This window comes from Pinus tabuliformis, chromosome 4_2 (assembly GCF_031772625.1).
Source record: "Pinus tabuliformis cultivar Carrire ecotype Pingquan chromosome 4_2, CPIR1, whole genome shotgun sequence".
NCBI lineage: Eukaryota > Viridiplantae > Streptophyta > Pinopsida > Pinales > Pinaceae > Pinus > Pinus tabuliformis.
In genome coordinates this window covers 34,706,353-34,725,624 of record NC_142304.1, presented here as the reverse complement: position 1 = coordinate 34,725,624, position 19,272 = coordinate 34,706,353, and the positions used below count along the sequence as shown (strand labels likewise).

General features: G+C 38.6%; 1 protein-coding gene across 1 annotated transcript in view; it reads right to left on the bottom strand.

Annotated features, from left to right (window-relative positions):
- Positions 1-215: 215 nt before the first annotated feature.
- LOC149168198 (proteasome subunit beta type-5-like) overlaps positions 216-19,272 on the bottom strand; it is a 158,060-nt gene continuing 139,003 nt past the window's right edge. The window contains exons 4-7 of the mRNA XM_089428163.1: positions 1,149-1,283; positions 951-1,054; positions 745-845; positions 216-643 (exon numbers count right to left, since the gene is read on the bottom strand). Coding sequence (XP_089284289.1) covers positions 519-643; positions 745-845; positions 951-1,054; positions 1,149-1,283 — 465 coding nt within the window. The 3' untranslated portion in view covers positions 216-518. The remainder of the gene's footprint in view (positions 644-744; positions 846-950; positions 1,055-1,148; positions 1,284-19,272) is intronic.

Here is a 19,272-nt window from a genome sequence, read left to right as displayed (position 1 = left end):
AGATTTGTTGTGAGATGTTCTACAGAATATAGAAAATCCCCATACATGTTCACCACCACAAGCAGTGTTTCCAATAGCAAGCACTTCATGTACACCATACACAGCCTCATGCTAAAAAGTACAGGATCCACTAATTGAAGCCCAAAATTTGCAGAGATTTATTAATCCAATTATCAATATTAATGAGACCATTTCACAAGTCAAATACAGCAACATGTGTCAACCAAAAGTAACTGCATTAATCCGTTGCTAATACAATGGTATTGCTAAACACAATGAATTGATGCATGTTTAAGCATCTTTACTTGGCTTAACTAGTAATTAAAAAAATTTGTGATTGCAAATATTGATTGTTTCAACCAGAAACCTCCCTCAAATAAGAATGGAGGAAGTTAATAATCAAGATATCCCCTTTGCCAAATGGATAATAGCACTAGAAAAGGAAAACTTGCATACAAAATGACCATCAGCTTGTAAAGCCAGCAACCTCAAGATACATGGTGCATCAATTGAGGCTTTCAAGCACTGACTTCAACCATCTCCTGCTCTACAATATTTTCTGTGACTGGATAGTATTTGAAATGAAGTTCACCAACATCATCACCAGACAACTTCTTCCAACCTTGAGGACCCACATAGTACACTGAAGGCAAGAACATTCATTATCCTAAAGATCATAAAGAAATTACATGTATAATCAAAAGATACATATCTAAGTCTGTCAAACAACAAAATGCTACATACCACTTGCCACACCCCCACTGGCACCATCACGAAATGTTGCATGGTATATAGAACGGCGAGCTAGTTCTGCAGCTTCTTCCACTGGCATATCCCAGCGATACCTGTGTTTGTGATCATAAGACAAATAAGAATCAGTACAAAATTACAAATTAAACTTCCAACAATCAAAGTTAAGCAGAACTTTAAAAATTGCTGGCAAGCCCTACCCGCTGTCCAGGACACCATAGGCATATGGTGAACCAGATCCAACAGAAAAACGTGTTCCCTTAAGTCTTCCTCCTTCACTGTCTACATAATATAGACCAGGGCCCTGTAAATTTAAAGACAATAATAGAGCATTATTATTCATGTTGGCACATGATACAGAAAGTTGCAACAAATAAGAAAATCAAATTTTCCATTACCGTTTCATCCCATCCAGCAATCATTGTGCCTACTGACAGGCCCATTCCTCGGTATGAGTACAGGATATTAGCCAACAATTTAGATGCACCTGTCACTGATATTCTCCGCTTGTTTGCCAGCTCGTGCAACCGACACTGTTATGAGAAACAATGAAATCATATATCAATTATAGGTAAAATACTGTAATACCTTCAGGCTAATGCAGAACAAGGATTCCTACAACTAAACAAGGAGTAAGCAATCATCAAAATGCATTAACATCACGGAGCTCAGTTTGAAGATGGTGAATCCCAGAAAACACTTCATAATATTAAAAATTAGATCATTTCTCCCCCAATGAGTATCAACTTCAAGCAATTCAGAACGCATCTGGAATCCAGTAGAGATCATTTAGCCCCAACATTTTTTTCCAAATTTGATACGTTTATAACACATCCATAACAGCATGAATAATAGCCAAATCTTGAGGCATCCTTTGTTAAAAACAAAGAAATTGGTAAATTGTAATCAAAGTGGCCAAAATATCAAGTATACATGATGCCCGCTAAATTTGAAAGCTAATTGACACAACAGAACTGCTACAATTATAGGCTCGACATACCCATATTATCGAAACATGCCTTAACTGGTGGAAATTTAGGTCATCAACTTTTTTCTTTTAAAGACAATGTGCATTAAAGGAAATGCTTGTGACCATGAATCCCATCAAATAAGGGCCACTATGTTTCTTATATATTCTAAAACAAGTGGTGTGACACTGACAAAGGATTTAGGCCCCATATCACACAGTGTGATTGTGATGAATCCATGCAATTGCACCTTTATATTGTTCCATAAAAATAAAATATCCATCTTCATAACATTTTCAAGGCCATATGGCTGGTGACATCCATGAGGCATCACCAGAAAAGAAGAGAAAGGAGTGTTGTTGGGCGTTGAGCTGTGTTAATTTTAGTTAACAATGGTATGTTCTATGCTTAGAACAATTACTTCAATGTCCTTTAGCAGCCCAATGACAATTTCCAATTTAGTTTTCCAATAGCAATCACATTAACCATAAATCATATTGACAGTAACTATAAATAGAACATGAATAACAAAATGCAAAAGACAAGCCAAGACGAGAACACCAGATTTGGCGGATGCCAAGGAAAAACCTCAAAATGGGGAAAACCCTTTGATGAATTCTTCTTATTGTTATATCAAATGTTCAGCAAAGAGAGAGAGTACAAAAAGTCAAAATTGACTTGCCAAATCAAAATCAAAACAGCCCTGACAAATCTGCAATCAACTGCAGTGAAATTCAGCCCTAACAATAAAGTCAAAGATGGTCAACACAGCAGAAAATCATCCTCTTTGGAGCTCAGTCAAAGGCAGTCAAACTCAACCTTCAGCAGTGGTCAAAGTCAGCCCAAAACAGTGACAAATCTGCGGTCAAACTTGGTCAACCTGAAGTCAACCTATGGTGAACGTAGGTTAGACAGCCCAGCGAATCTCAGTTTCTATGCCAATCAATTTGGCCTAGTCAAATAGAGTCAAACCCTCCAAAATTACAGTCAAACTTGGTCAAACAGTCCTTGGTCAATGCTGGTCGAACTTCAGTCAACTTCTGAAATTTTCAGCCCTGTACTTCTGTCTAGAATTCATCCTCTTTGCCACACATGTGAGTGCGAAGATATGCCCAATAATTGTACGAACCAATGAGAGGAGAGAGAAGAATGTGTGAGTGAATGACAGTGGTAGTGAATTACATTTATACAAGTCATTGAGGGTGAAGTGACATGTCCATTGGGCTTCATGAGCCTACATGCTGATGTGGCCGACCTTGACAATTTGCACATGTGTGGGCATAAATTAAAAAACGCATTTTTGTTTGTCTGGATTTGATTATCTTTACATCAATTTTGGTCCTCTCAAAAAGAGGAATTCAACGCAAACATCATCTCTATCAAATCAGTGGTCCAAAGTGGAATTTGGCCCTAGTTGCCAATTTTAACACTCCCTCTCAACTAGAGAGAATTCCACCTGCCAATCCATCCATCATCATCAATCATCATGCCATCCTATCGTCATGTACCATCTTTGTATCTCGTTTCAACTCTGCTGAACACATATAGATAATGAAGATGAATCGATCAGAGTGAGTCACAAGACCTTACCAGTCTCCACTGACAAAGTCAGTCCAACGGTAGAACCCCAATCAAATTTGATCCCAGATCAAGTTGTTGAACACCATGCATCCTAGACATAGGTAGTACGGCAGTACACAATGCATACATCTATAGTGCTATGGTCCCTATCCACTTTTCCCAACTCATTGGCCAAATGAGAGATACTTCCCATGAGTCCCAGACTACAAGGGTGGGATGTATGATGGGGCATCCGCAAGAGAAGGTGAACCACTCATCCTGTTCATATGCCATAGGAGAAGGTGAACCGGTCATCCTATGCATATATCATCAATCGTAAGGGAAAGTGAACCATGGGATGTATGATGCGACATCCGCAAGAGAAGGTGAACCACTCATCCTGTTCATATGCCATAGGAGAAGGTGAACCGGTCATTCTATGCATATATCATCAATCGTAGGGGAAAGTGAACCACTCACCCTACACACATGTCAGCCATCATAGGGTATCACAAGGGAGGGTGAACCACTCACCCTATGATCGCCTAAGTCACCTGACACGGGGATTCGGGATTCGTGATGTCGGATTCGGACACGTTGACCCCCCGGAACAGGACACGTAGAATTCGTTATATATATATATATATATTAAAAACTACATATTTCTTACACAAATTTTAATTAATGTTACAAATTCATTGATTTCAAACATAGATCTTCATCTATAGCTATTAGCATGCATAGTACATACAAAATTCAAATACATGTCAATCTATTATCTATTTCTTATGCTTGGCCCTCTTGCCACCACGAGAAATGTCTAATTTTTTAGTCTTGTTGGAAAATTAGGATCTTTGTCATTAATATCACCCTCTAAGCATTAATATCCAGAGGTATCTTTGTCATTACCTCTGTATCTGTATAGGGATCTTTGTCATCAATATCACCCTTTAAGCATTAACATAAGATAGAACAAGCATAACATGTCAAGTCAAGATTTTGTTTGAGCGATGCATACATTTTTAGGAGGGTCATGATACAGGAGTTTGACAACCAATGTCACTAACATCAAGGTACATAGAGGGATTGGTGCTCTTGATTAAATACGAGTTCCATACCCTAAAACATGACAAAATTCAATGGAAACATTGCAATCCCCCAATCCTAAAATCCTGAAAAGCTAATAAGTCAGCTGGATTTTGAATGAAATCTAAAATTCTACTTTCTCCATATGAAATCCAATGAGGCCAGAACCACTCTCAAACATCTTGAGTCATTTCATGGTAATGTTAAAAATTTAAGTAAAAGGATGAAAATGAAGATTAAGGAGAATGTCACTTTTACTTTAAGAATTTAACATTACCATGAATAGCATATCAATACTAGGGCCTAGACTCGATCATTAAGCTGCCAAAATGCTTGCCAAATGAAAATATGCGTCGCTGTAATGACCAAATGCGGCCTTTTCATACCCGCGCAGGTCACTTTTGCTGCCTAACGAGTCCTAGAAAACAGGACACGATTTCCAAAATCATGACACGCTGGGGGATTCGACATGTCAAAATAGGACACGACGTGTCATCTTTTTTGGACACGAATTTCAAGAGAATCGTGTCGGACACGACGGATTCGTGGGCCCTATAGAACGAATCCGGTTACTTAGATGATCGCTTATAGCTCCTGTTAGATCCCTATAATATTAGTGATCCCCCCATTACTATTGTCGTTGTATCCCTTATTATTATGATTGTGCCCCTATTGTCCCCGTATTGTTATTATTGTGCCCCATAGAATCCCTCTATTATTATTTTTGTGCCTTTATATTATTATTGTTAGGTCGGCTTGGTTATATTGTGACCCCGTAGACTCCTATATATAGAAAAGAGGTTTTGTCATTTGAATCATCCAAGAATTGTTCATTTGTGTAATGTAAAGGAGATTGCCCCCTCGAAGAGGCTGAATTCTAAGGTGTTGATCTATCTTTTCTATCTTTTTGTGAGCTGGTTTCATAACATTTGGTATCGGATCTTTGGATTCTAGGGTTTCGCTGCTCCAAACAGGTCATCGTGTCATTTTCTCTATAATTTTTTTTCTACGACGTTTTAGAAGCTAAAAAAAACCCATTTGGGCCAAAATAGTTCTAAACTCCGGGTCCAAATTCCAGAGCTTTTCTCGCTATATTTGCGGAGATATGATGTGAGGAAGTCAGTGTTTTTCCAAACTCCCGAATTACATTCCAAACAAGTGACTTGGGGAAAATCGTCATAACTTTTGTTTTGAGGATCAGATTGAAATCTCGTAAGAAGTTTCAGAAAGACGATGGCCTCTAGTTTTTTGTGTATCAGTTTCAGGTACTAAGGTCGAAACAATGACATGTGGCACGTCGTACAAGTTTGCTCTACTAAACTAGTCTATAATCAGGTCACCGTGGGAGATTTGGCCTAACGTTTCCTTGGAGAATCCAATTTTGATCAGACTAGTGGCATTATTAAGAGGACGTAGAGTGCTACTGCAGATCACGATTTCAGAACTGGGAGATCCAAAATTACAGAGGTACATCCGATTCAATATCGAGCTCCTACAAGTGAAAAAAGGTGTGTATTTTTTAAATTTTCGCATAAGCTTGGTTTGAAAAATTAGTTTGAAGGAATTCAAAGGGCATAGTGAAGCATTATCCCCGAAGAAAGAAAATGGAAACACCTAGTAAGCAACCTAAAAGCTCTAGCATGATTCATGAAGAAGATGAAGAAATGCAACATGATATATCAATATCACGAAACCAAGTGCAACAAATTTCACTCGCACAAAAGGTAACAAAAAATAAGATGGATGGTTTAAAGAAAGACGTAGAAGCTAAGATGGATGGTTTAAAGAAAGGCATAGAAGCTAAGATGAATGACTTGGAAGCTAAGATGGACGGCGTGGAAATTAAGATGGACGACGTGGAAGCAAAGATGGATGGCATGGACGCTAAGATGGAAGCTAAGATGAATGGCATGAACAATAAGATGGAAGAATTGAAGATAAATTTGAATAATTTGCTACAAGAAATGGTCACTAATGGTGAAAAGGTAGTAAAGGAAACTCATGATGAGAACAGTATAAATGTTAATCATGATTTCATAGACTCTAATGTTGGATTGAAGACCCACCATGTTCCAAAAATCGATATGAGAAAGTTTGATGGCAAAGATCCCGGAACATGGATACTATAGATGGAGCAATTTTTCGATCTCCATAATGTGCAAAACACACAAAAGGTATGTATTGCAACTTTATATTTGGAACCAATTCAATTTGTATGGTATCGATGGCTTTGCTCTCGTAAACAAATTGTCACTTGGGCAATTTTTACGGAAGAAATGATAGCACATCATGAGGATACAAAAAGCAACACTTTTTTTAGCCAATTGATAAATCTCAAACAAAAGGGTTCAATGAAGAAGCACATTGAGGACTTCCAAAAATTGAACATTAGGGTAAAATATATTCCAGAGGAGCATAGGATTGATGTGTTCATAGGGGCTTTAAAGGACAATATCCAACATGAGGTTCGTCTTTGGAAACCTGATTCATTGGAGAAGGCATTCAGGTTATCAAGAAAAAATGGAAAGGAAAATTATGGCAACCAGGAAGCCTACCACTCACAACTATAAAGATGGAAGTGTTGCTACCCCTAGCCTTCCACAACCTACAAGGTTGACACCACAACAATTGGAAGAAAACAAAGCAAAAGGGCTTTGTTACAGTTGTGATAGCAAATACACTAAAGGTCATAAGTGTGCTAAGAAGAAATTATTCTACATAGATTGTGAAGAGGAGGAAGAAAAGGAACAAGAAATGTCAAAAGAAGAGGATATACTCCAAGAGCAAATCCTAGACAAAGAAGAAATGAATCCGACCATATCTTGTAATGCATTGACTGGAATTACCACTCCTCAAACTATCAAGATAGAAGGACATATCAAGAAGAAAAAGGTAATAGTGTTGATTGATTCCAGAGGTACCCATAATTTTATTCATTGTAAGATAGCAAAGGAATTGAATTGCTTTCTATATCGAGCACTAGAGTGTCAAGTGATGGTTGCAAGTGGAGGAAACATAAATTGCTCTAGAAAGTGCTATAATATCAAGTTATGCATGGGAGAATATGTATTGAATAGCCCAATGCTTTCCATTCCAATGGGTGGTGTTGATGTTGTACTAGGAGTCCAATGGCTACAATCCTTGGGTACAATAGCTTTTAATTTTCAAGAACTTTTCATGAAATTTTCCTTGGAAGGAAAGGAAGTTGAATTAAGGGGTATTGCAGGGAAACCGAGAAAGATAATTAGCTCTAACGGTATGACAAAGCTTCTAAAGAAGGAACAACAAGGTGTAATTGCACAATTATGTTCGCTAGAGGTTCCCACATCGAAATCATCTATTTCTCCAGATCTCCAAAAAGTCTTGGACAATCATTCCAAGGTATTTGAGACTCTCAAAGGTCTCCCACCTATTCGTGATCATGATCATGTTATAAATTTGATTCCAGCAAGTGTTCCTCCAAACATCAGGCCGTACAGATATCCCTACGCCCAAAAGAGTGAAATTGAATGTACGGTTGCAGAAATGCTAGAGGCTAGTATAATTCAACCTAGTCAAAGTTCTTTCTCTGCTCCAGTAGTATTAGTTCACAAGAAGGATAGATCATGGCGCATAGTCACAAGACCTTACCAGTCTCCACTGACAAAGTCAGTCCAACGGTAGAACCCCAATCAAACTTGATCCCAGATCAAGTTGTTGAACACCATGCATCCTAGACATAGGTAGTACGGCAGTACACAATTCCATCTATAGTGCTATGGTCCCTATCCACTTTTCCCAACTCATTGGCCAAATGAGAGATACTTCCCATGAGTCCCAGACTACAAGGGTGGGATGTATGATGGGGCATCCGCAAGAGAAGGTAAACCACTCATCCTGTTCATATGCCATAGGAGAAGGTGAACCGGTCATCCTATGCATATATCATCAATCGTAAGGGAAAGTGAACCATGGGATGTATGATGCGACATCCGCAAGAGAAGGTGAACCACTCATCCTGTTCATATGCCATAGGAGAAGGTGAACCGGTCATTCTATGCATATATCATCAATCGTAGGGGAAAATGAACCACTCACCCTACACACATGTCAGCCATCATAGGGTATCACAAGGGAGGGTGAACCACTCACCCTGTACATAGCACACCTATAGGGGAAAGTGAACCACTCACCCTATGATCGCCTAAGTCACCTGACACGGGGATTCGGGATTCGTGATGTCGGATTCGGACACGTTGACCCCCCGGAACAGGACACGTAGAATTCGTTATATATATATATATATATATATATATATATATATATATATATTAAAAACTACATATTTCTTACACAAATTTTAATTAATGGTACAAATTCATTGATTTCAAACATAGATCTTCATCTATAGCTATTAGCATGCATAGTACATACAAAATTCAAATACATGTCAATCTATTATCTATTTCTTATGCTTGGCCCTCTTGCCACCACGAGAAATGTCTAATTTTTTAGTCTTGTTGGAAAATTAGGATCTTTGTCATTAATATCACCCTCTAAGCATTAATATCCAGAGGTATCTTTGTCATTACCTCTGTATCTGTATAGGGATCTTTGTCATCAATATCACCCTTTAAGCATTAACATAAGATAGAACAAGCATAACATGTCAAGTCAAGATTTTGTTTGAGCGATGCATACATTTTTAGGAGGGTCATGATACAGGAGTTTGACAACCAATGTCACTAACATCAAGGTACATAGAGGGATTGGTGCTCTTGATTAAATACGAGTTCCATACCCTAAAACATGACAAAATTCAATGGAAACATTGCAATCCCCCAATCCTAAAATCCTGAAAAACTAATAAGTCAGCTGGATTTTGAATGAAATCTAAAATTCTACTTTCTCCATATGAAATCCAATGAGGCCAGAACCACTCTCAAACATCTTGAGTCATTTCATGGTAATGTTAAAAATTTAAGTAAAAGGATGAAAATGAAGATTAAGGAGAATGTCACTTTTACTTTAAGAATTTAACATTACCATGAATAGCATATCAATACTAGGGCCTAGACTCGATCATTAAGCTGCCAAAATGCTTGCCAAATGAAAATATGCGTGGTTGTAATGACCAAATGCGGCCTTTTCATACTCGCGTAGGTCACTTTTGCTGCCTAACGAGTCCTAGAAAACAGGACACGATTTCCAAAATCATGACACGCTGGGGGATTCGACATGTCAAAATAGGACACGACGTGTCATCTTTTTTGGACACGAATTTCAAGAGAATCGTGTCGGACACGACGGATTCGTGGGCCCTATAGAACGAATCCGGTTACTTAGATGATCGCTTATAGCTCCTGTTAGATCCCTATAATATTAGTGATCCCCCCATTACTATTGTCGTTGTATCCCTTATTATTATGATTGTGCCCCTATTGTCCCCGTATTGTTATTATTGTGCCCCATAGAATCCCTCTATTATTATTTTTGTGCCTTTATATTATTATTGTTAGGTCGGCTTGGTTATATTGTGACCCCGTAGACTCCTATATATAGAAAAGAGGTTTTGTCATTTGAATCATCCAAGAATTGTTCATTTGTGTAATGTAAAGGAGATTGCCCCCTCGAAGAGGCTGAATTCTAAGGTGTTGATCTATCTTTTCTATCTTTTTGTGAGCTGGTTTCATAACATTTGGTATCGGATCTTTGGATTCTAGGGTTTCGCTGCTCCAAACAGGTAATCGTGTCATTTTCTCTATAAATTTTTTTCTGCGACGTTTTAGAAGCTAAAAAAAACCCATTTGGGCCAAAATAGTTCTAAACTCCGGGTCCAAATTCCAGAGCTTTTCTCGCTATATTTGCGGAGATATGATGTGAGGAAGTCAGTGTTTTTCCAAACTCCCGAATTACATTCCAAACAGGTGACTTGGGGAAAATCGTCATAACTTTTGTTTTGAGGATCAGATTGAAATCTCGTAAGAAGTTTCAGAAAGACGATGGCCTCTAGTTTTTTGTGTATCAGTTTCAGGTACTAAGGTCGAAACAATGACATATGGCACGTCGTACAAGTTTGCTCTACTAAACTAGTCTATAATCAGGTCACCGTGGGAGATTTGGCATAACGTTTCCTTGGAGAATCCAATTTTGATCAGACTAGTGGCATTATTAAGAGGACGTAGAGTGCTACTGCAGATCACGATTTCAGAACTGGGAGACCCAAAATTACAGAAGTACATCCGATTCAATATCGAGCTCCTACAAGTGAAAAAAGGTGTGTATTTTTTAAATTTTCGCATAAGCTTGGTTTGAAAAATTAGTTTGAAGGAATTCAAAGGGCATAGTGAAGCATTATCCCCGAAGAAAGAAAATGGAAACACCTAGTAAGCAACCTAAAAGCTCTAGCATGATTCATGAAGAAGATGAAGAAATGCAACATGATATATCAATATTACGAAACCAAGTGCAACAAATTTCACTCGCACAAAAGGTAACAAAAAATAAGATGGATGGTTTAAAGAAAGACGTAGAAGCTAAGATGGATGGTTTAAAGAAAGGCATAGAAGCTAAGATGAATGACTTGGAAGCTAAGATGGACGGCGTGGAAATTAAGATGGACGACGTGGAAGCAAAGATGGATGGCATGGACGCTAAGATGGAAGCTAAGATGGATGGCATGAACAATAAGATGGAAGAATTGAAGATAAATTTGAATAATTTGCTACAAGAAATGGTCACTAATGGTGAAAAGGTAGTAAAGGAAACTCATGATGAGAACAGTATAAATGTTAATCATGATTTCATAGACTTTAATGTTGGATTGAAGACCCACCATGTTCCAAAAATCGATATGAGAAAGTTTGATGGCAAAGATCCCGAAACATGGATACTATAGATGGAGCAATTTTTCGATCTCCATAATGTGCAAAACACACAAAAGGTATGTATTGCAACTTTATATTTGGAACCAATTCAATTTGTATGGTATCGATGGCTTTGCTCTCGTAAACAAATTGTCACTTGGGCAATTTTTACGGAAGAAATGATAGCACATCATGAGGATACAAAAAGCAACACTTTTTTTAGCCAATTGATAAATCTCAAACAAAAGGGTTCAATGAAGAAGCACATTGAGGACTTCCAAAAATTGAACATTAGGGTAAAATATATTCTAGAGGAGCATAGGATTGATGTGTTCATAGGGGCTTTAAAGGACAATATCCAACATGAGGTTCGTCTTTGGAAACCTGATTCATTGGAGAAGGCATTCAGGTTATCAAGAAAAAATGGAAAGGAAAATTATGGCAACCAGGAAGCCTACCACTCACAACTATAAAGATGGAAGTGTTGCTACCCCTAGCCTTCCACAACCTACAAGGTTGACACCACAACAATTGGAAGAAAACAAAGCAAAAGGGCTTTGTTACAGTTGTGATAGCAAATACACTAAAGGTCATAAGTGTGCTAAGAAGAAATTATTCTACATAGATTGTGAAGAGGAGGAAGAAAAGGAACAAGAAATGTCAAAAGAAGAGGATATACTCCAAGAGAAAATCCTAGACAAAGAAGAAATGAATCCGACCATATCTTGTAATGCATTGACTGGAATTACCACTCCTCAAACTATCAAGATAGAAGGACATATCAAGAAGAAAAAAGTAATAGTGTTGATTGATTCCAGAGGTACCCATAATTTTATTCATTGTAAGATAGCAAAGGAATTGAATTGTTTTCTATATCCAGCACTAGAGTGTCAAGTGATGGTTGCAAGTGGAGGAAACATAAATTGCTCTAGAAAGTGCTATAATATCAATTTATGCATGGGAGAATATGTATTGAATAGCCCAATGCTTTCCATTCCAATGGGTGGTGTTGATGTTGTACTAGGAGTCCAATGGCTACAATCCTTGGGTACAATAGCTTTTAATTTTCAAGAACTTTTCATGAAATTTTCCTTGGAAGGAAAGGAAGTTGAATTAAGGGGTATTGCAGGGAAACCGAGAAAGATAATTAGCTCTAACGGTATGACAAAGCTTCTAAAGAAGGAACAACAAGGTGTAATTGCACAATTATGTTCGCTAGAGGTTCCCACATCGAAATCATCTATTTCTCCAGATCTCCAAAAAGTCTTGGACAATCATTCCAAGGTATTTGAGACTCCCAAAGGTCTCCCACCTATTCGTGATCATGATCATGTTATAAATTTGATTCCAGCAAGTGTTCCTCCAAACATCAGGCCGTACAGATATCCCTATGCCCAAAAGAGTGAAATTGAATGTACGGTTGCAGAAATGCTAGAGGCTAGTATAATTCAACCTAGTCAAAGTTCTTTCTCTGCTCCAGTAGTATTAGTTCACAAGAAGGATAGATCATGGCGCATGTGTCCAGATTATAGGGATCTCAACAAGCTCACTATTAAAAATAAATTTCCTATCCCTGTCATTGATGAATTATTGGATGAATTGCATGGATCAATTTACTTCACCAAGTTGGATCTTCGTTCAAGATATCATCAAATCAGAATGAAGACTGAAGACATTCCAAAAACAGCATTTAGAACTCATGAGGGTCATTATGAATTTTTGGTCATGCCTTTTGGCCTTACTGATGCACCTACATTTCAAGGTTTGATGAATTCCATTTTCAAACCCAGCCTTAGAAAATTGTTGTTAGTATGTTTTGATGATATACTAATCTACAGCAAATATTGGAAGGATCATGTCCAACATGTTGACATGGTGCTCAAACTATTGGAGGAGAAACAATTATATGCAAAAATCTCCAAATGTTTCTTTGGAGTACAAGAGGTAGAATATCTGGGTCATATTGTATCTCATGAAGGTGTTAAGGTAGACCCTAGCAAAATTAAAACCATTAAAGAATGGAAAATCCCCACATCCATAAAGCATCTACGAGGATTTCTTGGGTTGACAGGGTATTATCGCAAGTTTGTTAAGAATTGTGGAAGAATAGCAGCACCTCTAACAACATTATTGAAGAAAGATGCATTTTCATGGACTCCAAAAGCAACGAAAGCCTTTGAACAACTTTAAGAAGCAATGTGCCAAGCACCAGTCTTAGTGTTAAATTGGCAACTAGGGCCAAACTCCATGTGGATCAGCTTATTTATGACAGCTGATATTTTTATTGGATCCCTCTCGTCGAGAGGTGTAGGATTGATCCAAAGATCATCCGATTCCGATAAGTATTTATGGAGATATGAATTTATTTTGTTTATATAATTATTACCAAGCCGACCAGCAACTTGAGTAGGCTCAGAAGCCCAATAGACGTGTCTATTCATCATCTACGTTCTAGTATAAATTGGTGAGGATTTGAAGTCATTTTAACACACATTCTTGGTGTGTTCTCCTCCTCTCCACGTCTTGGGTTTTTGGAGAAGGAGGGACACCTAAAATATACATTTGCTGATGCCCTAGCCGCAGTAGCTGATGCCCTAGCCACAGTTCAGTTGTGCCCTAGCCACAGTGCAGATGATGCCCTAGCCGCAGGCTTATAAGAAGATCTAAATGCAGATAAGAGGAGACTTATGTGCAGCATGAATAAGCCCCTATACTGCTGTCCTAAAGAGGCTCCTATCTGCGGTGCTAAAGAGCCCTATCCACTGTTCCAAAGTGCCCTAACCGCAGGTCAAGAGATGCCCTAAATCCACAGTCTGTTGAGCCCTTATTCACAGCGAAACAGTGATCCTATTCCACAGCAACTGGAGCCTAATACGCAGCTAAGAGGAGGTTCTATACACAGCCAATACGGAGGCCCTAATACGCTGCCTGTAGCAGCCTAAACGCAGTCTACACACAGCATATATATACGCACAGCCTGAAGCACTTGTACACTGTCCACGCTGGAATGAAGACGCAGTCCACCCTTGGTATGACAATCTTCGTATTACATGGATAAGGTATGACTATATGCTGTTGTGGTATGCCTGTAGAATACCTGGTATAAGGATGACCATATCATGGATCTATTCTATAGATCACATGCCTATTTATAAGGAAAAGCTGTACCCAAGCTACTACAATCTAATAATCATTGTTGCAGTAATGATAAGGATATCAGAGATGGTCATCATGCTGTAGAACTCATTGGAGACCTGGTTGATATAATGAAATGACTGTCATAATAGAAATCTCTGTATAGCAATGAGAGCAGTAAACCAGTCATTGAGTACACATTAGATGGGTGCAGATCCTTGATGTTGAGATCAACACTGTGATATTTGGGTACAGCGTAACATGATGAATGGGCAGCGTGAAGATCATGAGCAGCATGTAGGATGCTGTGTGTTGGCGCTATACTGTAAGGTACAACAAATGAACGAGATGCAGAATGATGATAGGTGAAGGAGTCACCTTGAGAATCAGTTGAAGCAGAATGTCTTCAACTGATCTCATAATTATACGAAATGATCTATGCTAGATCTAGATAAGTCAAAGTATTGACTGCTGTTGTAAATGTACTCTCTCTCTCTCTTTCTCTGCTGAACTTTGAAGATAAAAGAAGATTTGATCAAAGGGTTTCCCCACACATTGTGGGGTTTGTCCCTGGCTCGCGCCATATCTTGTGTCCTCTTGTCTTGGCTTGTCTTCTGCGTTTTGTATTTATGTTCTATCTGCAGTTTATCGTAATGCTGATGTGATTGCTAACAGTGAAAATTTAAATAAATTGCTTAAGCATAGAACATACCTAAAATTTAACACTTAGCTACACCAGACTTCACAAAAACCTTTATTGTGGAATGTGATGCCTCAGGAAATGGAATCGGTGTTGTTTTAATGCAAGAAGAAAAACCCATTTCTTTCGAAAGTCGTCCAATCAAAGGAAAGTATTTACACAAAGCTATTTATGAGAAGGAAATGTTGGCAATACTACATGCACTTAAGAAGGGAAGCAAAAATGGGTCACAAAGATGTTGGGTTATGACTTTGAAATCATCTACAAAAAAGGGAAGCAAAATGTTGTGGCAGATGCAATCTCAAGAAAGGATGAGGATGTGGAAGCATTTATTTGCGCCATTTCTATTATCCAGTCAGATTGGATAAACAAAGCAAGGGATGAATGGAAGAATGACAAGGAAGTGTGGGCACTCATTCAAAAGATACAACAAGATCCCAGTACATCTGATACATTTATCTCAAAAAATGATTCGTTATGGTACAAGGATAGGGTATACCTATGTAAGAATTCCCAACTCAAACAAAAAATTCTTAGGGAATTGCACACCTCTCCCTTGGGAGGGCACTCAGGATTTCTAAAAACCTACCATAGGGTTAAGAAGGATTTTTTTTGGGATGGCCTTAAATCGGATATTCAAAAGTTTGTGGCAGAATGTTTGGTTTGCCAACAAAATAAAATTGACACAATTAAGACTACAGAACTATTACAACCTTTATCCATTCCAAGCCAACGTTGGGAGGAGGTCTCAATGGATTTTATCACAGGTTTACCCAAGTCCGAAGGAAAGAGTGTTATCATGGTAGTAGTGGACAGAATTACCAAGTATGCACACTTTTGTGCATTATCTCATCCATTTAAAGGGAGTACAGTTTCTACTGCATTTATGGAAACAATTCAAAAAGCTACATGGAAACCCAAAGATTACTGTAAGTGACAGAGATCCCATTTTCACTGGAAACTTTTGGACAGAATTATTTTCTTGTCTTGGTACTCAGTTAGCTCATAGCTCATCTTATCATCCTCAATCTGATGGGCAAACTAAGATCGTAAACAAATGTTTGGAAGGATATCTTCGTTGCTTTATATCTAAAAAACAAACACAATGGATCAAATGGTTGCCTCTGGCTGAATGGTGGTATAACACTTCCTTCCATACTGCAACAAAAATGACCCCATTTATGGCACTTTATGGATATCATCCACCATCCATCACATCATATTTAAGAGAAAATTCTAAGATTCAAGTAGTGGAAGATCACATCGAGTATCAGCAACAAGTTCTCCAACTATTAAAGGATAACCTCACCTTGGCATAGAATAGAATGAAACAGCAGGCAGATCAACATCACAGCGAAAGAAGTTTTGAGGTAGGTAATTGGGTATTCCTACGGCTACAGCCATATAAACAAATGTCCCTCAAGCAAGCTAAGAAGGATAACAAATAATCACCAAAGTATTATGGTCCGTACAAGGTGTTGCAAAAGATAGGTACTATGGCATACAAATTGGAGCTTCCTGCAGTTTCTCGAGTGCACCCAGTTTTCCATGTTTCATGCTTAAAGAAGGTTATAGCTGACAATCTTCCAGTTCAAACAATATTGCGAGAACTTGATGAGGAAGGAAAAATCATATTCGAACCTGAAGCAATGAAAGAAACAAGAACTCGATAGCTACGAAATAGATCAATTTTAGAGTATCTCATCAAGTGGAAGAACTTACCCGTTGAAGATTCCACATGGGAGGATGGGAATTTTATACAGAAGCATCCAAAACTACTCAAGCGTTGAGGACAACACTTTTTTGAAGGAGAGGGGCATATTAGGTCCCTATAATATTAGTGATCCCTGCATTACTATTGTCGTTGTATCCTTATTGTTATTATTGTCCCCATATTGTTATTATTATGCCCCATAGAATCCCTCTATTTTTATTTTTATGCCTTTATATTATTATTAGTAGGTCGGCTTGGTTATATTGTGACCCCGTAGACTCCTATATATAGAAAGGAGGTTTTGTCATTTGAATCATCCAATAATTGTTCATTTGCGTAATGTAAAGGAGGTTGCCACCTTGAAGAGGCTGAATTTTAAAGCGTTGATCTATCTTTTCTATCTTTTTGTGAGTTGGTTTCATAACAACTCCAAGAAGTACCTGAAGCCCGCAGGAGCTCCCAGAGCTCAATGTCCAACTCAAGTAGGACCCTAACAGGAGGGTCCTTCCACGACTCCAAGTCTCTCTCGAAAGGCTAATAATTTGACCTTCCCCAAGGGCTTCATGAGGATGTCATCAAGTTGCTCATCAGTCGTGATGTGTTGGATTCTTATTCCTCCTCGTTGTACCATATCCAAGATAAAGTGGTACCTGACAGCGATATGCTTGGAGTAGTCGTGGAACACGGGATTCTCTAAAAGGAAAATCCCACTCTAGTTGTCGCAATAGATCATGATGGTATCCAGCACATGCTCAAATAGCTCACTAAAGAGCTTCCTTAACCAAACAGCTTCACAATAAGCCATACTAGTTGCAATGTATTTGGCCTCGACAGTGCTTAAAGCAACCGATTTCTGCTTCTTGCTTATCCAAGAAATCGAAGCAGATCCCAATGAGAAGCAACATCCTAACGTGCTTTTTATATCCACCGCACTGCCAGCCCAGTCAACATCAGTGTATCCATGTAACCTCAAATTCCCGGCAGTGTATCTTAGCCCATAGCTGATTGTGCCACGGAGATACCTTAAGAGATTCTTAGCAGCAATCCAATGTATGTTGTGAGGCTCAACCATAAATTGACTCAACGTATTCACAGCAAAACATATTCTGGTCGGAGTTTACCAAGAACATCAGGGCCCCCACAAGTTATCGATACTCGGAAGGGTTTGCCAATCTAGGCCCAACAACACTTCCACACAGCTTCTTGAAGTTGACTTCCATCGGAGTAGACACAAACTTGCAATTGACCATCTCACATCTCTCTAGCAGCTTCACAATATATTTTCCTTAAGAAAGGAAAATCTCACATGGCTTTTGCTAGACTAGGAAATAGTGCACCAATCCTAGGTCCTTCATCTTGAATTTAGAAGTCAACTCCCTCTTACATTGATAAATGAGAGGGTCATCACCTATTAGAAAGAGATCATCAACATAAAGGACCAAAATGAGAGGTATGTCCTTTTCAACCTTGAAGTATAGGTTGGGATCAGCATAGCTCCTCGTGAATCCCAACTTCATAAGATAAGTGTCAAACCTCTCATACCAAGCCCTAGGGGCTTGCTTCAACCCATAGAGGCATTTCATCAACCTGCATACATGTGTCCTTCAATCTTGTACTTCGAACCCTTGAGGTTGTTCCAAGTATACTTCCTCCTTAAGCGAGCCATGCAAGAAAGCAGTCTTAACATCCATTTGATGTAGGCTCCATCCTTGAGTGGTAGCTAGAGCAATAATAGATAGGATAGTGGTATATTAGGAAACTGGTGCAAATATCTCGTCATAGTCCACTCCTTCCTTTTGTGAGAAGCCACGAGCTAGAACATGGCCTTATATTTTTCAGCACTTCCATCAACTCCATGTTTAATTTTGTAAATCCATTTAGAAGTGACCACAAACTTGTTCTTTGGTCTAGGCACCACATCCCAGACATCATTCTTCATGATTGATTTGTATTCCCCATTCATCGCATCTTTCCATGAGCGTGCATGGTTCAACTTGAACAATAGTACTCATAGAAGCCAAGTACCCTCGATCCCTGTTCAGCTTTTTACTTTTACAAAATGTACATCTTGAAGCAGTATGTCTTTCAGTGTCTTCGAGAGTATCTTTGAGCCATAGTGGTCGTTTCCTTGACATAAAGGGATCAATAGGATCCATCGGACCATCAACATCGGGCATAGGCTCACCTGTGAGAGGTTCATCTTGTTTTTTTGCAGCATCATCATTATCATTCCTTGAAATGGGGAGATCTTTGGCTTTTCCAAGGGCAGTATCTTCATCAAAGGCAACATCACGACTTACTTCCACATCTCTTTGACCAAGTACATAGATTCTATATGCTTTCGAATTTTCACTGTAGCCAACAAATATACCCTTCTTCCCAAAAGCTTCCAACATGTTCCTTTTCTCTTTAGGCACATGAAAATACACTGGACAACCAAATATTCTAAAATGAGAAACAGCAGGTTTCTTACCAGTGAAAACTTCCTCAGGTGTCTTGAAATCCAATGCTTGA